Genomic DNA, 13,775 nt, shown 5'->3' with positions numbered 1-13,775 from the left:
AATCCAGGGAAAATAGCCTCTCCCTATGGCTCAAACCCTTCAACATCCTTATAAATCTTTTCTGAACCAGTTCAAGTTTCAAAGTATGTTTCCTATAGCAGGGAGCCCAGATTACACGCAACATTCCATAAGAGGCTTAACCAATGTCCTGACAGGCCTAAAGAGGCCAACTTTCAGCTTTCTGTTTAACAGAGAAAAGCGTTTTGAGCCTCTGCAGTGGTTTCTGTTAAATTATAACCACTCATCTGAGAAAATGTTGTGGTGCAGGAGACCATTCGCCCGTTGTGTCTGCACTCGGTCTTCAAACGATCGTCATTAACCTAGTGCTAATTTCACCCCCCCTCTTCATCATGAAGAGTCATCTCGACCGAAACTTTAGCTTGCTCTCCCTCTATGAATTCTGTCTGACTCGCTGTGATGTCCAGCATTTGTTGTTTTCAATACAGATCCCAGCGTCTGCAGTGATTTGCACTTATATTCCATAATCATCATTATAAAGGTTTCTTGTTGGTTTTCACATGCAGTAAGACCTGGTGTAATCTTTAGCGGAGATCAGAAAGTACTAAAGGGAGTGGAATTGTGCTTTAGACGGAGGTGCATCAAAAGCGGCGACTTTTCTGAGGAAAATGACTATTCATTCAGGCGGCTGGGAAATAGCAGGGCCTGCGGTTTGTTAACAGAAAAGCGTTGGCTCACATTCTTCCAGAGTTTTCTACTTGCCCCTGCCGGGTGGATCGAAGAGTAAAGAATTTGATTCGGTGGAGGAGAAGAGACCCCCAGCTGGGAAAAAAGGAGGAGTGTTTTCCTCAGTCAGGGAGAAAGGGAGACAGCTTTCTCTGGGCTGGCGGCCATTACGGTTCGGAGTCAGCCGCCGCCACGGTGGAGACTGTCCGATGGCGCCTGAGGTGAGGCATCGGAAGGGGGACGGGGAGCCGGGGGAAGCCTCACCCGAGCGAAGGAGGAGCAGGGCTGCAATAGCCAGAGGAGAGGGCACGGAGAGCCGCTTGCCAGTGTTGCTGGGGCTCGGGCTGCTCCTGGGTGTGGGCCTGATCGTCGGCTCCGCGCTGTGGAGGTATCACCTGGACTGCCAGCTCGCGCAACGCCAAGTAAGAGACCAACCGTCATAACGGTCACATCATGGCGGCGCCGATTGTCAGAGCGGGGCTGGGGGGGGGATCGACCCCGAAAAGGAAAACGAAAGGAAAGGGGGCGGGGGGGGAGTGTTTATTATTGATGGAGCGAAACAGTTTTTTTTAAAAACAGGGAGTTCAGTTCGCCCTCATTTGGGCAAACAGGCTCGATGGGAGAAAGAAAATGTCTGTGGAGCTGGGAGGGAAGCTCGTGGACAACCGGCTTTAATGTTCGTGCAAGGTTCACGTACCCACCACGACAAGCCTATTTCATCGGAGATTCGGCAGCTTCCATCCAACTCAAAACGAAAGCCCCAGCAACAATGCGCAGAGTTTATGGGAAAGGCAGCAGTTTGGTATCGTTAAAATGCGAAGTACAAACATGACAGGCCGAATGGACCCGCCCTACGCTGTAATAATTCTGTGATTCTGAGAATATTTCTGTTCACATTAGATCATGTGCAATAGAGTCGTAGAGATGTACAGCACAGAAACAGTCCCTTCAGTCCAACTCGTCCATGCCGACCATATATACCAACCCAATCTAGTCCCACCTGCCAGTACTCGCGGCCCATATCCCTCCAAACACTTCCTATTCATTTACCCATCCAAATGTCTCTTAAATGTTGCAATTATACCAGCCTCCACCACATCCTCTGGCAGCGTATTCCACACATGCACCACCCTCTATGTGAAAAAGTTGTCCTTTAGATTTTTTTGTATCTTTCCCCTCTCACCCTAAAACTATGCCCTCTAGTTCTGGAATTCCCGACCCCAGGGAAAAGACTTTGTCTCTATCCTGTTCATGCCTCTCATGGTTTTATAAACCTCTAAGGTTTATAAAGCCCCTCAACCTCTGACGCTCCAGGGAAAACAGCCCCAGCCTTTTCAGCCTCTCCCTATGGCTCAAAACCTCGAACCCTGGCAACATCCTTGTAAATCTTTTCTGAACTCTTTCTGGTTTCACAACATCCTTTCGATCAGAAGGTGACCAGAATTGCACGTGAAATTCCAAAAGTAGCCTAACCAATGTCCTGTACAGCCACAACATGACCCCCCAACTCCTGTACTCCGTATTCTGAACAATAAAGGAAAGCATGCTAAACACCTTCTTCACTATCCAATCTACCTGCGACTCTACTTTCACAGAGCTATGAACCTGCCTTCCAAGGTCTCTTTGTTCAGCAACACTCTCGAGGACCTTATCATTAAGTGTATAAGTCCTGCTAAGATTTGCTTTCCCAAAGTGCAGCACCTCACATTTATCTAAATTAAACTCCATCTGCCATTCCTCAGCCCATTGTCTCATCTGATCAAGTAGTGGACCCAGCTCCGATCCTTATGGCACTTCACTGGTCAGAGGCCTCCAATATGAAAAACAACCCCTCCAACAACACCCTCTGTCTGCTACCTTGGAGCCAGTTCTATATCCAAATGGATAGTTCTCCCTGTATTCCATGAGATCTAACATAGGGTCATAGAGTCATAGAGATGTACAGCATGGAAACAGACTCTTCGGTCCAACCCGTCCATGCCGACCAGATATCCCAACCCAATCTAGTCCCACCTGCCAGCACCCGGCCCATATCCCTCCAAACCCTTCCTATTCATAGACACATCCAAATGCCTCTTAAATGTTACAATTGTACCAGCCTCCACCCCATCCTCTGGCAGCTCATTTCATACACTTACCACCCTGTGCATGAAACAGTTGCTCCTTAGGTCTCTTTATATCTTTCCCCTCTCACCCTAAACCTATGCCCTCTAGTTCTGGACTCCCCGACCCCAGGGAAAAGACTTTGTCTATTTATCTTATCCATGTCCCTCATAAGTTTGTAAACCTCTATAAGGTCACCCCTCCGATGCTCCAGGGAAAAAAAGCCCCAGCCTGTCAGCCTCTCCCTGTAGCTCAGAGCCTCCAACTCTGGCAACATCCTTGTAAATCTTTTCTGAACGCTTTCAAGTTTCACAACGTCTTTCCAATAGGAAGGAGACCAGAATTGCACGCAATATTCCAACAGTGGCCTAACCAATGTCCTGTACAGCCACAACACGACCTCCCAACTCCTGCACTCAATACTCTGACCAATAAAGGAAAGCATACCAAACGCCTTCTTCACTATCCCATCTACCTGCGACTCCACTTTCAAGGAGCTATGAACCTGCACTCCAAGGTCTCTTTGTTCAGCAACACTCCCTTGGAACTTAGCATTAAGTGTATAACTCCTGCTAAGATTTGCTTTCCCAAAATGCAGCACCTCGCATTTATCTGAATTAAACTCCATCTGCCACTTCTCAGTCCATTGGCCCAACTGGTCCAGATCCTGTTGTAATCTGAGGTAACCCTCTTCACAGTCCACTACACCTCCAATTTTGATGTCGTATGCAAACTTATTAACTGTACCTCTTATGCTCGCGTCCAAATCATTTATGTAAATGACAAAAAGTAGAGGGCCCAGCACCGATCCTTGTGGCACTCCACTGGTCACAGGCCTCCAAACTGAAAAACAATCCTTCACCACCACCCTCTGTCTTCTACCTTTGAACCAGTTCTGTATCCAAATGGCTAATTCTCCCTGTATTCTGTGAGACCTAACCTTGCTAATCAGTCTCCCATGGGGAACCTTGTCGAACGCCTTACTGAAGTCCATATAGATCACATCTACTGCTCTGCCCTCAACAATCTTCTTTGTTACTTCTTCAATAACCTCAATCAAATTTGTGAGACATGATTTCCCACGCACAAAGCCATGTTGACTATCCAGAATCAGTCCTTGTCTTTCCAAATACTTGTCCATCCTGTCCCTCAGGATTCCCTCCAACAACCTCACAAACCAGTCTCCCATGGGGAATCTTTTCGGATGTTTTACTGAAGTCCATATAGATCATGTCTACCACTCTGCCCTCATCAATCTTTTTTGTTACATGATTTCCCATGGGCAAAGCCAAGTTGACTATCCCTAATCAGTCCTTGTCTTTCCAAATACATGTCCCTCATGATTCCCTCCAACAACTTGCTCACCGGTCTGTAAATCCCTGGCTTGTCCATACCAGCTTTCTTAAATAGTGGCACCACGTTAGCCAACCTCCAGTCTTCCGGTACCTCCGCTGTGACTATAGATGATAGAAATACCTCAGCAAGAGGCCCAGCAATCACTTTCCTAGCTTCCCACAGAGTTATAGGGTACACCTGATCAGGGCCTAGGAATTTAGCCACTTTTATGTGTTTCAAGACATCCAGCACTTCCTCATTTTTCAAGATATCACATGTATTTCTCTACATTCCATATCTTCCATGTCCTTTTCCACAGTAAACACTGATCCAAAATACTTGGTTAGTATCTTCCCCATCTCCTGCTGCTCCACACAAAGGCCGCCTTGCTGATCTTTGAGGGGCCCTATTCTCACCTAGTTACTCTTTTGTCCTCAATGTATTTGTAAAAACTCTTTGGATTCTCCTTAACTCTATTTGCCAAAACTATCTCATGTCCCCTTTTTGCCCTCCTGATTTCCCTCTTAAGTATACTCCTACTGCCTTTATACTCTTCTAAGGATTCACTTGATCTATCCTTTTATGTTTCGTCACATTGGAACGTTCTCAAAATATGGATTATTTATAGAAAAATCTTGAAAGCTATTGTTTTGGTCTTTTCCCTCAGCCCTAGCTCTCTCCTCTGGCCGTTCCGAGGTTCCATTCAACTGTTTGATCTCCTGTTCGATCCAGAGCTGAACTGGCAGCCCCACAATCCCGCATCAACGCTACCTATTTTCACCTCTGTGATAGGACATGGTGCTGTTTCTGACATGATCCACATGCCACTAAAATCTACCATTGTACTTTGTTACCTCTGGACAAACATGTGAGTTGAGAAAGATCCCCAGGCTGGCCTAGCTGGAGGACAAGGAGGGCTTTGGTGTCTGTCTTGACTCATTTCAAATCCCATTCACTTAGCATCCAGAGCCATAGGAATGGTACAGCTCTGAAAGAGGCTATTCAGCCTACCAATGTCGCCACCGTTCACTCTAATCCCAATTACCAGTACCTGGCCCATGGGTTCCTGTATATTCAAAATCCTCATCTACTGTGTTTGTTACTCCGATGTGTCTCCTTTACACTGGGGTGATAGGATATTTCAGGAGCGTTTCAGAGAGCATCTCTGGGACACGCACCAAACAACCCCATCACTCTGTGGCCGACCACTTCAACATCCCCTCCCACTGTGCCAAAGACATTTGAGTCCAGGGCCTCCTCCACTGCCAATTCCTAGCCATCCGACGCCCGGAGGCAGAACACCTCATCTTCCACTTTGGCACCCTCCAACCACATGGCATCATCTATTTCACCAGTTTCCTCATCTCCCCTCCCTCCACCTTTTCCCAGATCCAACCCTCCAATTTGGCACTGCCCTCTTGAACTGTGCCACCTATCCATATTCCTTCCCACTTTCCGCTCCATCCTCCGCTCCAACCTATCACCATGATCCCCCACCTCCATCCACCTATTGCCTTCCCAGCTACCTTCCCCCCCCCATCCTATTTGTCTATCAGCACCCCTCCCACACCATTCCTGATTGAAGGGCTTATGCCCGAAATATCAACTCTCCTGCTCCTTGGATGCTGCCTGACCTGTTGTGCTTTTCCAGTGCCTCATTTGTCAACTCTGATCTCCAGCTTCCTCACTTTGTCCATGGGTTTACAGTTTACAGTGCTTCAGGTGCAGATACAGGTTTCTTTTTAAATGACTGGAAGGATTCTACCTTAATCACCAAAGTGAAGAGCAAATTCCAGGCATCTATCACCCTCTGTGTGAAAAAGCTTTTCCTAATATTTTCTCTAATCCTTCTACTGATCACCTTAAATCTGTGTCCCCCGGGTAATTGACCTGTCCTGAAGGGGAAATTAGTCTTTTCTACTTGTTCTACCTAGGCCTCTCATTATTTTGACACTCCTCAGTATCCTCTGCTCTAAGAAAAGCAACAGCAGCCTATTCGATCTTTTCTCATAGCTGCAGTTTTCAAGTCATGGCAACACCTTGTAAATCTCTTCTGTATCCTATTTAGAGCAGTTTTATCTTTCCTGTATTGTGGTGATCAGAGTAGAACACAAAACTCCAACAGTGACCTAACCAGTTTTTTAGAGAGGTCCAGCACTGCATCTCTGCTCTTGAATTCTCTCTGGTCATTGCCTTTCTGTTGGCCTAATATGTTCTTTATTTAGTTTATTTGTTGGCCCCGAGTTGGGGAGGAGAGATGGCAAAATGAGGCACTTTAGAAAAATGAGATGTGATCTTCTTGAAACTTATTAGATCTTAAGTGGATGCAAGAATAATATTACAGGGAGAAAGTGAGCACTGCTGATGCTCGCGATCAGTTGAAGAGTGTGGTGCTGAAAAACACAGCCGGTCAGGCAGCATCCGAGGAGCAGGAGAATCAAAATGTTGATTCTCCTGCTCCTTGGATGCTGCCTAACTGTGCTTTTCCAGCACCAAACTCTTTGGCTAGGAGAATAATACCTCTTCTGTGGAAAATAAGAACCAATAGAAGAGTTTAAGTACAAGGATTTCCTTTTCAAGTGGAGGTGAAGTTTTTTTTTTCTCTGGGAGGGCCTATGGAGAGACAAATTCTCTTCACCAGAAATCATTTGAGGCTGGATCATTGACTTAACTCAGCTTTGAATCAGATCAAGTTTTCATAAAGAAAGGAGATGGAAGTTAGACAGGAAATTGAAGTTTGAAATCACAGTCGAATCAGCCATTATCACATTGAAGGACTGGATGACAAAATCCTGCTCCTAAGCAACATTCTTTCTAATTTGCATGGCTATATAGCTGCCCCAAGGGTCTGCGCTTGCCAATTGGTGTGACTGCTGTTCCTAGCATTACGGGTGGCACAGTAGCTGAGTGGTTAGCACTGCTGCCTCACAGCACCACGGTCCCAGGTTCGATTCCAGCCTCAGGCGATTGTCTGTGTGGAGTTTGTACATTCTCCCCGTGTCTGTGTGGGTTTCCTCTGGGTGCTCCGGTTTCCACCCACAGTCACAAAGATGTGCAGGTCAGGTGAATTGGTCATGCTAAATTGCCCGTAGTGTTAGGTGCATTAGTAGGAGGGTAAAGGATCTGGATGGGTTACTCTTCGGAGGGTTGGTGTGGACTGGTTGGGCCGAAGGGACTGTTTCCACACTGTAAGTAATCTAATCTAAGCTAAATTAATTTGCGGTTTAGGAAGTTACTGCCTTTCACCTCCACACAACAGAAAAAGTAAGATCGAACGTGGATCCTAAGTTCTATGTTCCTATGAGTATGAAAAGTTTTCAAGGTTGTTGTCAACTGGTTTGTGTTGATCGGTATGTTTATGGAAGTGTAACTGGGACTGGTCACATGCATGGCTGAAAACTCCTCAATTGTTACAATCTCAAAGAATCACCATGTAATTGGTATAAGGTTTGGAAGGAAGAGCACTTTGGTTTCGTATGGAATTTTGTTGCAAAATGTTCGAATTTAGTTAAATATGTTGAGTGGTTACAATTCAATATTATTTACATTTTTAAAATATTATACTTATCTTCTAGAAAGATGCTCTGAAATCTCTTGGCAGTGAAGGACTTTTCTTATTTTCGTCATTTGACACCAACAGTGACCTGTACCTCAGTCCAGAAGAGTTCAAGCCTCTAGCCGAAAAACTAACAGGTACTTTGTGACCAAATTTTAGGTTAACCGGGTCTTGTGAGCAAAGGTTAAAAGGGGGTTGGGACTGTTCTCATTGGAATTTAGAAAAATGTGATTTGATCTCATTGAAACATTGGATTTCTAAGGACCTTGACAGGGTAAATGCTGAGAGGATATTTTCTCTCATGAGAGGGTCTATGATCAGAGGGCATAGTCTCACAATTAAGGGGTGGCAAGTTAAAACTGAGATAGGAAGAATTTCTTCTCTGAGGGTTGTAAGTCTTTGGAGTTCCTTGTCACAGAGAGCTGTGGCTTCAGAGCCATTGTGTATATTTAAGGTTGAGATAGGTGGAGCCATAGATTCTTGATCAGTTGGGGAATCAAGCGTTACGCAGGAAAAGTGAGTGTGAGGAATGTCAGATTAAACTAGATTCTGTTGAATGGCTTGAGGGGCTGATGGTCTGCTCCTCTTCCTATTTTGTACAATCTTATGTGGAGACTGTTGTCCAATGTGGATATTTTAGTATTTTAATTAAGTGGTATTTTGGAACAAGGTAAAAAAACTTCTTATTAAAAATTCTTTAATTTAATTATTCTTGAATGCAAAGAAGAAAATCTGCCTTGAGTCCCAATGAAAGTAGTGGCTGACCTAGAGTTTGTTTGAATTATATTAAGTGTGTTTCTTTTTGTGTGGGCAGGTATTGCCACAGCCCCAGACTTTGAAAGCAGTGAGGGGCCCGATTCGAATTCTGAGACACTGACAATCGAAGCAAAATTCCAGCCTCTACTGATGGAAACCATGACCAAAAGCAAGGATGGGTTTCTTGGAGTGAGTGAATCCCATCTTCCGTTTTCTACTGCTCTTATCATGACTGTTTGTTATTCGTCAGTTGTTTGGATCTTGACTACGAATGTGAAACTGAACTAAGCAAGGGTCTTTTCGAGAAATTATTTTCATTCCAGGCATGAGTGTACAGAAGTTTTTGTTTACTTTATATGTTACTGTCATCAACTTCAAGTCATGATGACCCATTTGTAACCTCATAATTTTTATGTAGAGATTTTATGGTGGAGTGTTTAACTTCCCTACCTCTGACCCAGAAGCACCAGATTCAGGTCTCAATTCTGGACTTGATGGCAAAGGAAATTGCATGAAAAACATGGCCAAATATGTTAATTATCAATTTGTAAATCCTTCCAATACAGGCCTATGGCAGGGAGAGATATGTGGTCAGTCATGTGATAGAAGAAAGACAGAACCTTTTCCGTTATTATCTATGACTTTAAGCTACAATATGCATGTAAAAACGAAGACAGCAATGCAAACATCTTTGAGGCTGGTTTGCTCAGTTGGCTGGAGGCTGAGTGGAACAGATCAGTGCCAACACTGATTTAATCCCTATTCTAGCTAAGTGGATTCAGGATCTGCCTTCCCTGTGGTGGAGGTCGTGGTGTTCGGTTCAGACTTGCCTCTCGTAGAGAAAAGAAGATATATACTACTGATAATATTCCAGTTTACAGATAGCACAAGCACTTGTCTTAATAAGAAATTTCAATGCCATAATGAGTGGAAATTTAGGTGTTTCCCCCTTTCTGTGAGGGGGTTACCTGTCAATGTGTATACACTAGCAGTCATTTAACACCCATGTATTCTTTACGTGAGTGATGATATCGACTGTTGGATGTCTACGTTGTTGAGAATGTCATAACTAAACTCGATCCCATCCTCAACTGAATGCATTTTTCTCATCTCTCTGATTGAAAATTTGAAATTTAAATTTTGACTCATTCTTTTTCGAACAGTGTTCCAGGTCTTGATGATTGGGGTGAAATGGTTCCCTTTTTACTGTTATCAGTCAGTTATAACAAGTGTTTCTTTCATCTCTCAGCAATGTCACACTTCAACAAAAATGCAGCTTAGTAGGTTAAAGTGAAGTAGCCAATTTACAATGCTTTAGAGTCATAGAGATGTACAGCATGGAAACAGACCCTTCGGTCCAACCCGTCCATGCTGATCAGTTATCCCAACCCAATCTAGTCCCACCTGCCAGCACCCAGCCCATATCCCTCCAAACCCTTCCTATTCATATACCCATCCAAATGCCTTTTAAATGTTGCAATTGTACCAGCCCCCACCACTCCCTCTGGCAGCTCATTCCATACACGTACCACCCTCTGTGCAAAAAAGTTGCCCCGTAGGTTTCTTTTATATCTTTCCCCTCTCATCCTAAACCTATGCCCTCTAGTTCTGGACTCCCCGACCCCAGGGAAAAGATTTTGCCTATTTACCCCATCCATGCCCGTCATAATTTTGTAAACCTCTGTAAGGTCACCCCTCAGCCTCCGATGCTCCAGGGAAAACAGCCCCAGCCTGTTCAGCCTCTCCCTATAGCTCAAATCCTCCAAACCTGGCAACATCCTTGTAAATCTTTTCTGAACCCTTTCGAGTTTCACAACATCTTTCCCATAGGAAGGAGTCCAGAATTGCAGGCAATATTCCAACAGTGGCCTAACCAATGTCCTGTACCACCACAACATGACCTCCCAACTCCTGCACTGAATACTCTGACCAATAAAGGAAAGCATACCAAATGCCGCCTTCACTGTCCTATCTACCTGCGACTCCACTTTCAAGGAGCTATGAACCTGCACTCCAAGGTCTCTTTGTTCAGCAACACTCCCTTGGAACTTACCATTAAGTGTATAACTCCTGCTAAGATTTGCTTTCCCAAAATGCAGCACCTCGCATTTATCTGAATTAAACTCCATCTGCGACTTCTCAGCCCATTGGCCCATCTGGTCCAGATCCTGTTGTAATCTGAGGTAACCCTCTTCGCTGTCCACTATACCTCCAATTTTGGTGCCATCTGCAAACTTGCTAACTGTACCTCTTATGCTCGCGTCCAAATCATTTATGTAAATGACAAAATGTAGAGGACCTAGCACCAATCCTTGTGGCACTCCACTGGTCACAGGCCTCCAAACTGAAAAACAACCCTCCACCACCACCCTCTGTCTTCTATCTTTGAATTCTTGTATCCAAATGGCTAGTTCTCCCTGTATTCCGTGAGATATAACCTTGCTAGTCAATTGCCCATGGGGAACCTTGTCAAACGCCTTACTGAAGTCCATATAGATCACATCTACTGCTCTGCCCTCAGCAATCCTTTTTGTTACTTCCTCAAAAAACTCAATCACGTTTGTGAGACATGATTTCCCATGCACAAAACCATGTTGACTATCCCTAATCAATCCTTGCCTTTCCAAATACATGTACATCCTGTCCTTCAGTGTTCCCTCCAACAACTTGCCCACCACTGAGGTCAGGCTCACTGGTCTATAGTTCCCTGGCTTGTCCTTCCCACCCCTCTTAAACAGTGGTACCACGTTAGCCAACCTCCAGTCTTCTGGCACCTCACCTGTGATTATCGATGATACAAATATCTCAGCAAAAGGCCCGGCAATCACTTTTCTAGCTTCCCACAGAGTTCTATGGTACACCTGATCAGGTCCTGGGATTTATCTACTTTTATGTGTTTCAAGACATCCAGCACTTCCTCCTCTGTAATATGGACATTTTACGAGATGTCACCATCTATTTCCCTACATTTTATATCTTCCATATCCTTTTCCACAGTAAATACTGATGCAAAATACTCATTTAGTATCTCCCCCATTTTCTGCGGCTCCACACAAAGGCTGCCTTGCTGATCTTTGAGGGGCCCCATTCCATCCCTAGTTACCCTTTTGTTCTTAATGTATTTTAAATGAATAAAGGAAGAATTTTATTACCTACCAATCTTGGCAAAAATAACAAATTGTGACATTAAACACAGGTATTTTTGTTAAAAGCATGTATGTTGACTAGTGCAGAAAGGAAGAATAAAGAAAATATAATTTGGAAGTTTGTAGAGTCCTTGAATTATGGAATGGAAACTGACGCTGTTTAATTGATGTCTTGTATCCTCAGCAGTAGCGAAATTTGTAGAATCCTTTGGTTCTCAATGAATCAATGTTTCCGTGATTTTGTTTTTTTTTGACCGATGTTTCCAAGAGGTTAGAAAGTAAAGGAGAAAGTCTTTCAGTATTGACTGTTACCAGTACATTTTTCTTTCCTTGGTCTGATGCTCTGACCAACAGCTAAAATATGGTCATTTATGTATTCCTGAGTCTCACTTTATTGTCTTGTTAAACTGGATAGTTGCAGGTAATCTTTCGTATTCAGTATGCTCAACTTATTTAAGTATAAATTAAATTGGAGGATGCAGATTTCTGGGCCGACTGATTCAATGTTCTTTAATAAAATAGTAATTTTAATTCAGACAGTTCTTTTTATTCCACATAGATTTTTGGTCAGGTGATCACTGCAGCTATTTTAGGTCCATGTTTCAGTTTTAAAACCATGTTAGTTCCTGAAAGTCTCCGGTATTAATATCAGAGGAGGAAAGTTGAAAATTGATTATCCATATTTTGCTACTTTTGTGGCATGATGCTGTATCCATCCACTCTAAAACAGCTGAAATCAGGTTTTGAAGCTGGGAATGTCATTCTTTATAAGTTTAACAACACGTGGTGCAGTTTATCCACTGAGCCATTGAGGTACAAAAAGCTTTAGAATGTTGAGTGATAGTTTAGAAGTTTAGTGATTAGCAGAGATGTACACACTGGCAAAACCAGGTTTGATCTGTACTGAGTGTTAAGTTACATTTAGGAAGGCGAGAATGAGCAGAGAATAGGGATAGGGCAGATTTTTGCTACTATTCATTGAATTTGACAAATAGTGCACATTAAGATATTGCACAGTGACTGAATTATGATGGCCTGGCTGTTGAATAGTAGACTGGCATGCATCTAATTGGATATGTAACTAATAACTATTTGAATGAAGCATTTGAGAGCTCACTGTGCGGGTGGAAGCAAACAAAGAAAGGGAAGAAAAATCAGTCAGGACAAAACAAAATTGTGATTTGTCAGTATCCCCCTGCCTCCCATATTTTGAATTTGAAGAGGTAGAATCCTTTTTTCCTCCCTCATACCATTTCCGATTGATGGAATCCCACATGTGTTGTATACTTGGTTGGGGAGATGCTTGATGGCCAGGGAATAGATCTGATGAGTTCTGAAGAATGGTCACTGGAACAAAACATTAACTCTGCTTTCTCTTCACAGATACTGACAGACTTACTGAGTTTTTCCAGCAATTTCTGTTTTAGTTTCAGATTTCCATCATCCACGGCTCTTTGTTTTATATCAGTAACTCTCAATTTAGTCTTTTCTAATGCTGTTGTCTTCCACAAATAACCAGACAAGGCTTTTGAAATATGCATCTTTCACTTTGCGGTTCCAGCTAATAAATCCATAATTTAATTACCTGAGCTTAAATAGCATTCACACTGCAACAGTTCTCTGTAGAGGGAAAATCTCAGACCATATCAACTTCATACAAACTATAACAACAAATCTCAATGATTTACAAAGATCTTTCCTCATTCACTCATGGGACATGGGCTTTGCTAGCTGGCCAGCATTTATTTGCCTGTCCTCAGTTCTTGAGAAGGTTGAGCTGTCTTCTTGAACCACTGCAGTCCATTTGCTATAGGTAGATCCACAATGCCCTTGGGGAGGGAATTCCAGAACTTTGGCCTAGTGACAGTGAAGGAATGGCAATATTTTTCCAAGTTAGATGATAAATGATTTTGACTGGAACTTGCAGGTGGTGATATTTAGTGACTATTTTACAGCAAAATGCATTTTTACTGGTTAGATTCACATTCCTTATTGGCCATGACGTGTTTTTGAGCAACCCGAAGACGAAAGATGCTAAAAAAACAGATGTTCATTCTTTGAATTGTAGCTTAGTCAAGCCAACACATTCTTCAGTAGACTTTAAAGGCTTTCTTCATAATGTATGTAATTCTACAATTTGTTGCCATGCTCATCACATAAAGTTTATAATATACGAACGAAATACTAATGAATTC

At 43.3% G+C, this 13,775-nt stretch overlaps 1 protein-coding gene across 2 annotated transcripts in view; it reads left to right on the top strand.

The window, feature by feature from the left end:
* The first annotated feature begins 263 nt into the window (after window positions 1-263).
* selenon (selenoprotein N) overlaps window positions 264-13,775 on the top strand; it is a 35,414-nt gene continuing 21,902 nt past the window's right edge. Inside the window, exons 1-3 of one of the 2 annotated variants that reach the window (XM_072548090.1) lie at window positions 264-905; window positions 7,698-7,815; window positions 8,493-8,623. In XM_072548090.1, coding sequence (XP_072404191.1) covers window positions 894-905; window positions 7,698-7,815; window positions 8,493-8,623 — 261 coding nt within the window. In that variant the 5' untranslated portion in view covers window positions 264-893. Of the gene's footprint in view, window positions 1,107-7,697; window positions 7,816-8,492; window positions 8,624-13,775 lie in introns of both variants that reach the window. The other variant, XM_072548089.1, reaches the window with a different exon arrangement.

Source organism: Chiloscyllium punctatum, chromosome 27 (genome assembly GCF_047496795.1).
Source record: "Chiloscyllium punctatum isolate Juve2018m chromosome 27, sChiPun1.3, whole genome shotgun sequence".
NCBI lineage: Eukaryota > Metazoa > Chordata > Chondrichthyes > Orectolobiformes > Hemiscylliidae > Chiloscyllium > Chiloscyllium punctatum.
Note: the sequence above shows the minus strand (reverse complement) of the source record. Positions and strands in the feature narration are given on the sequence as shown.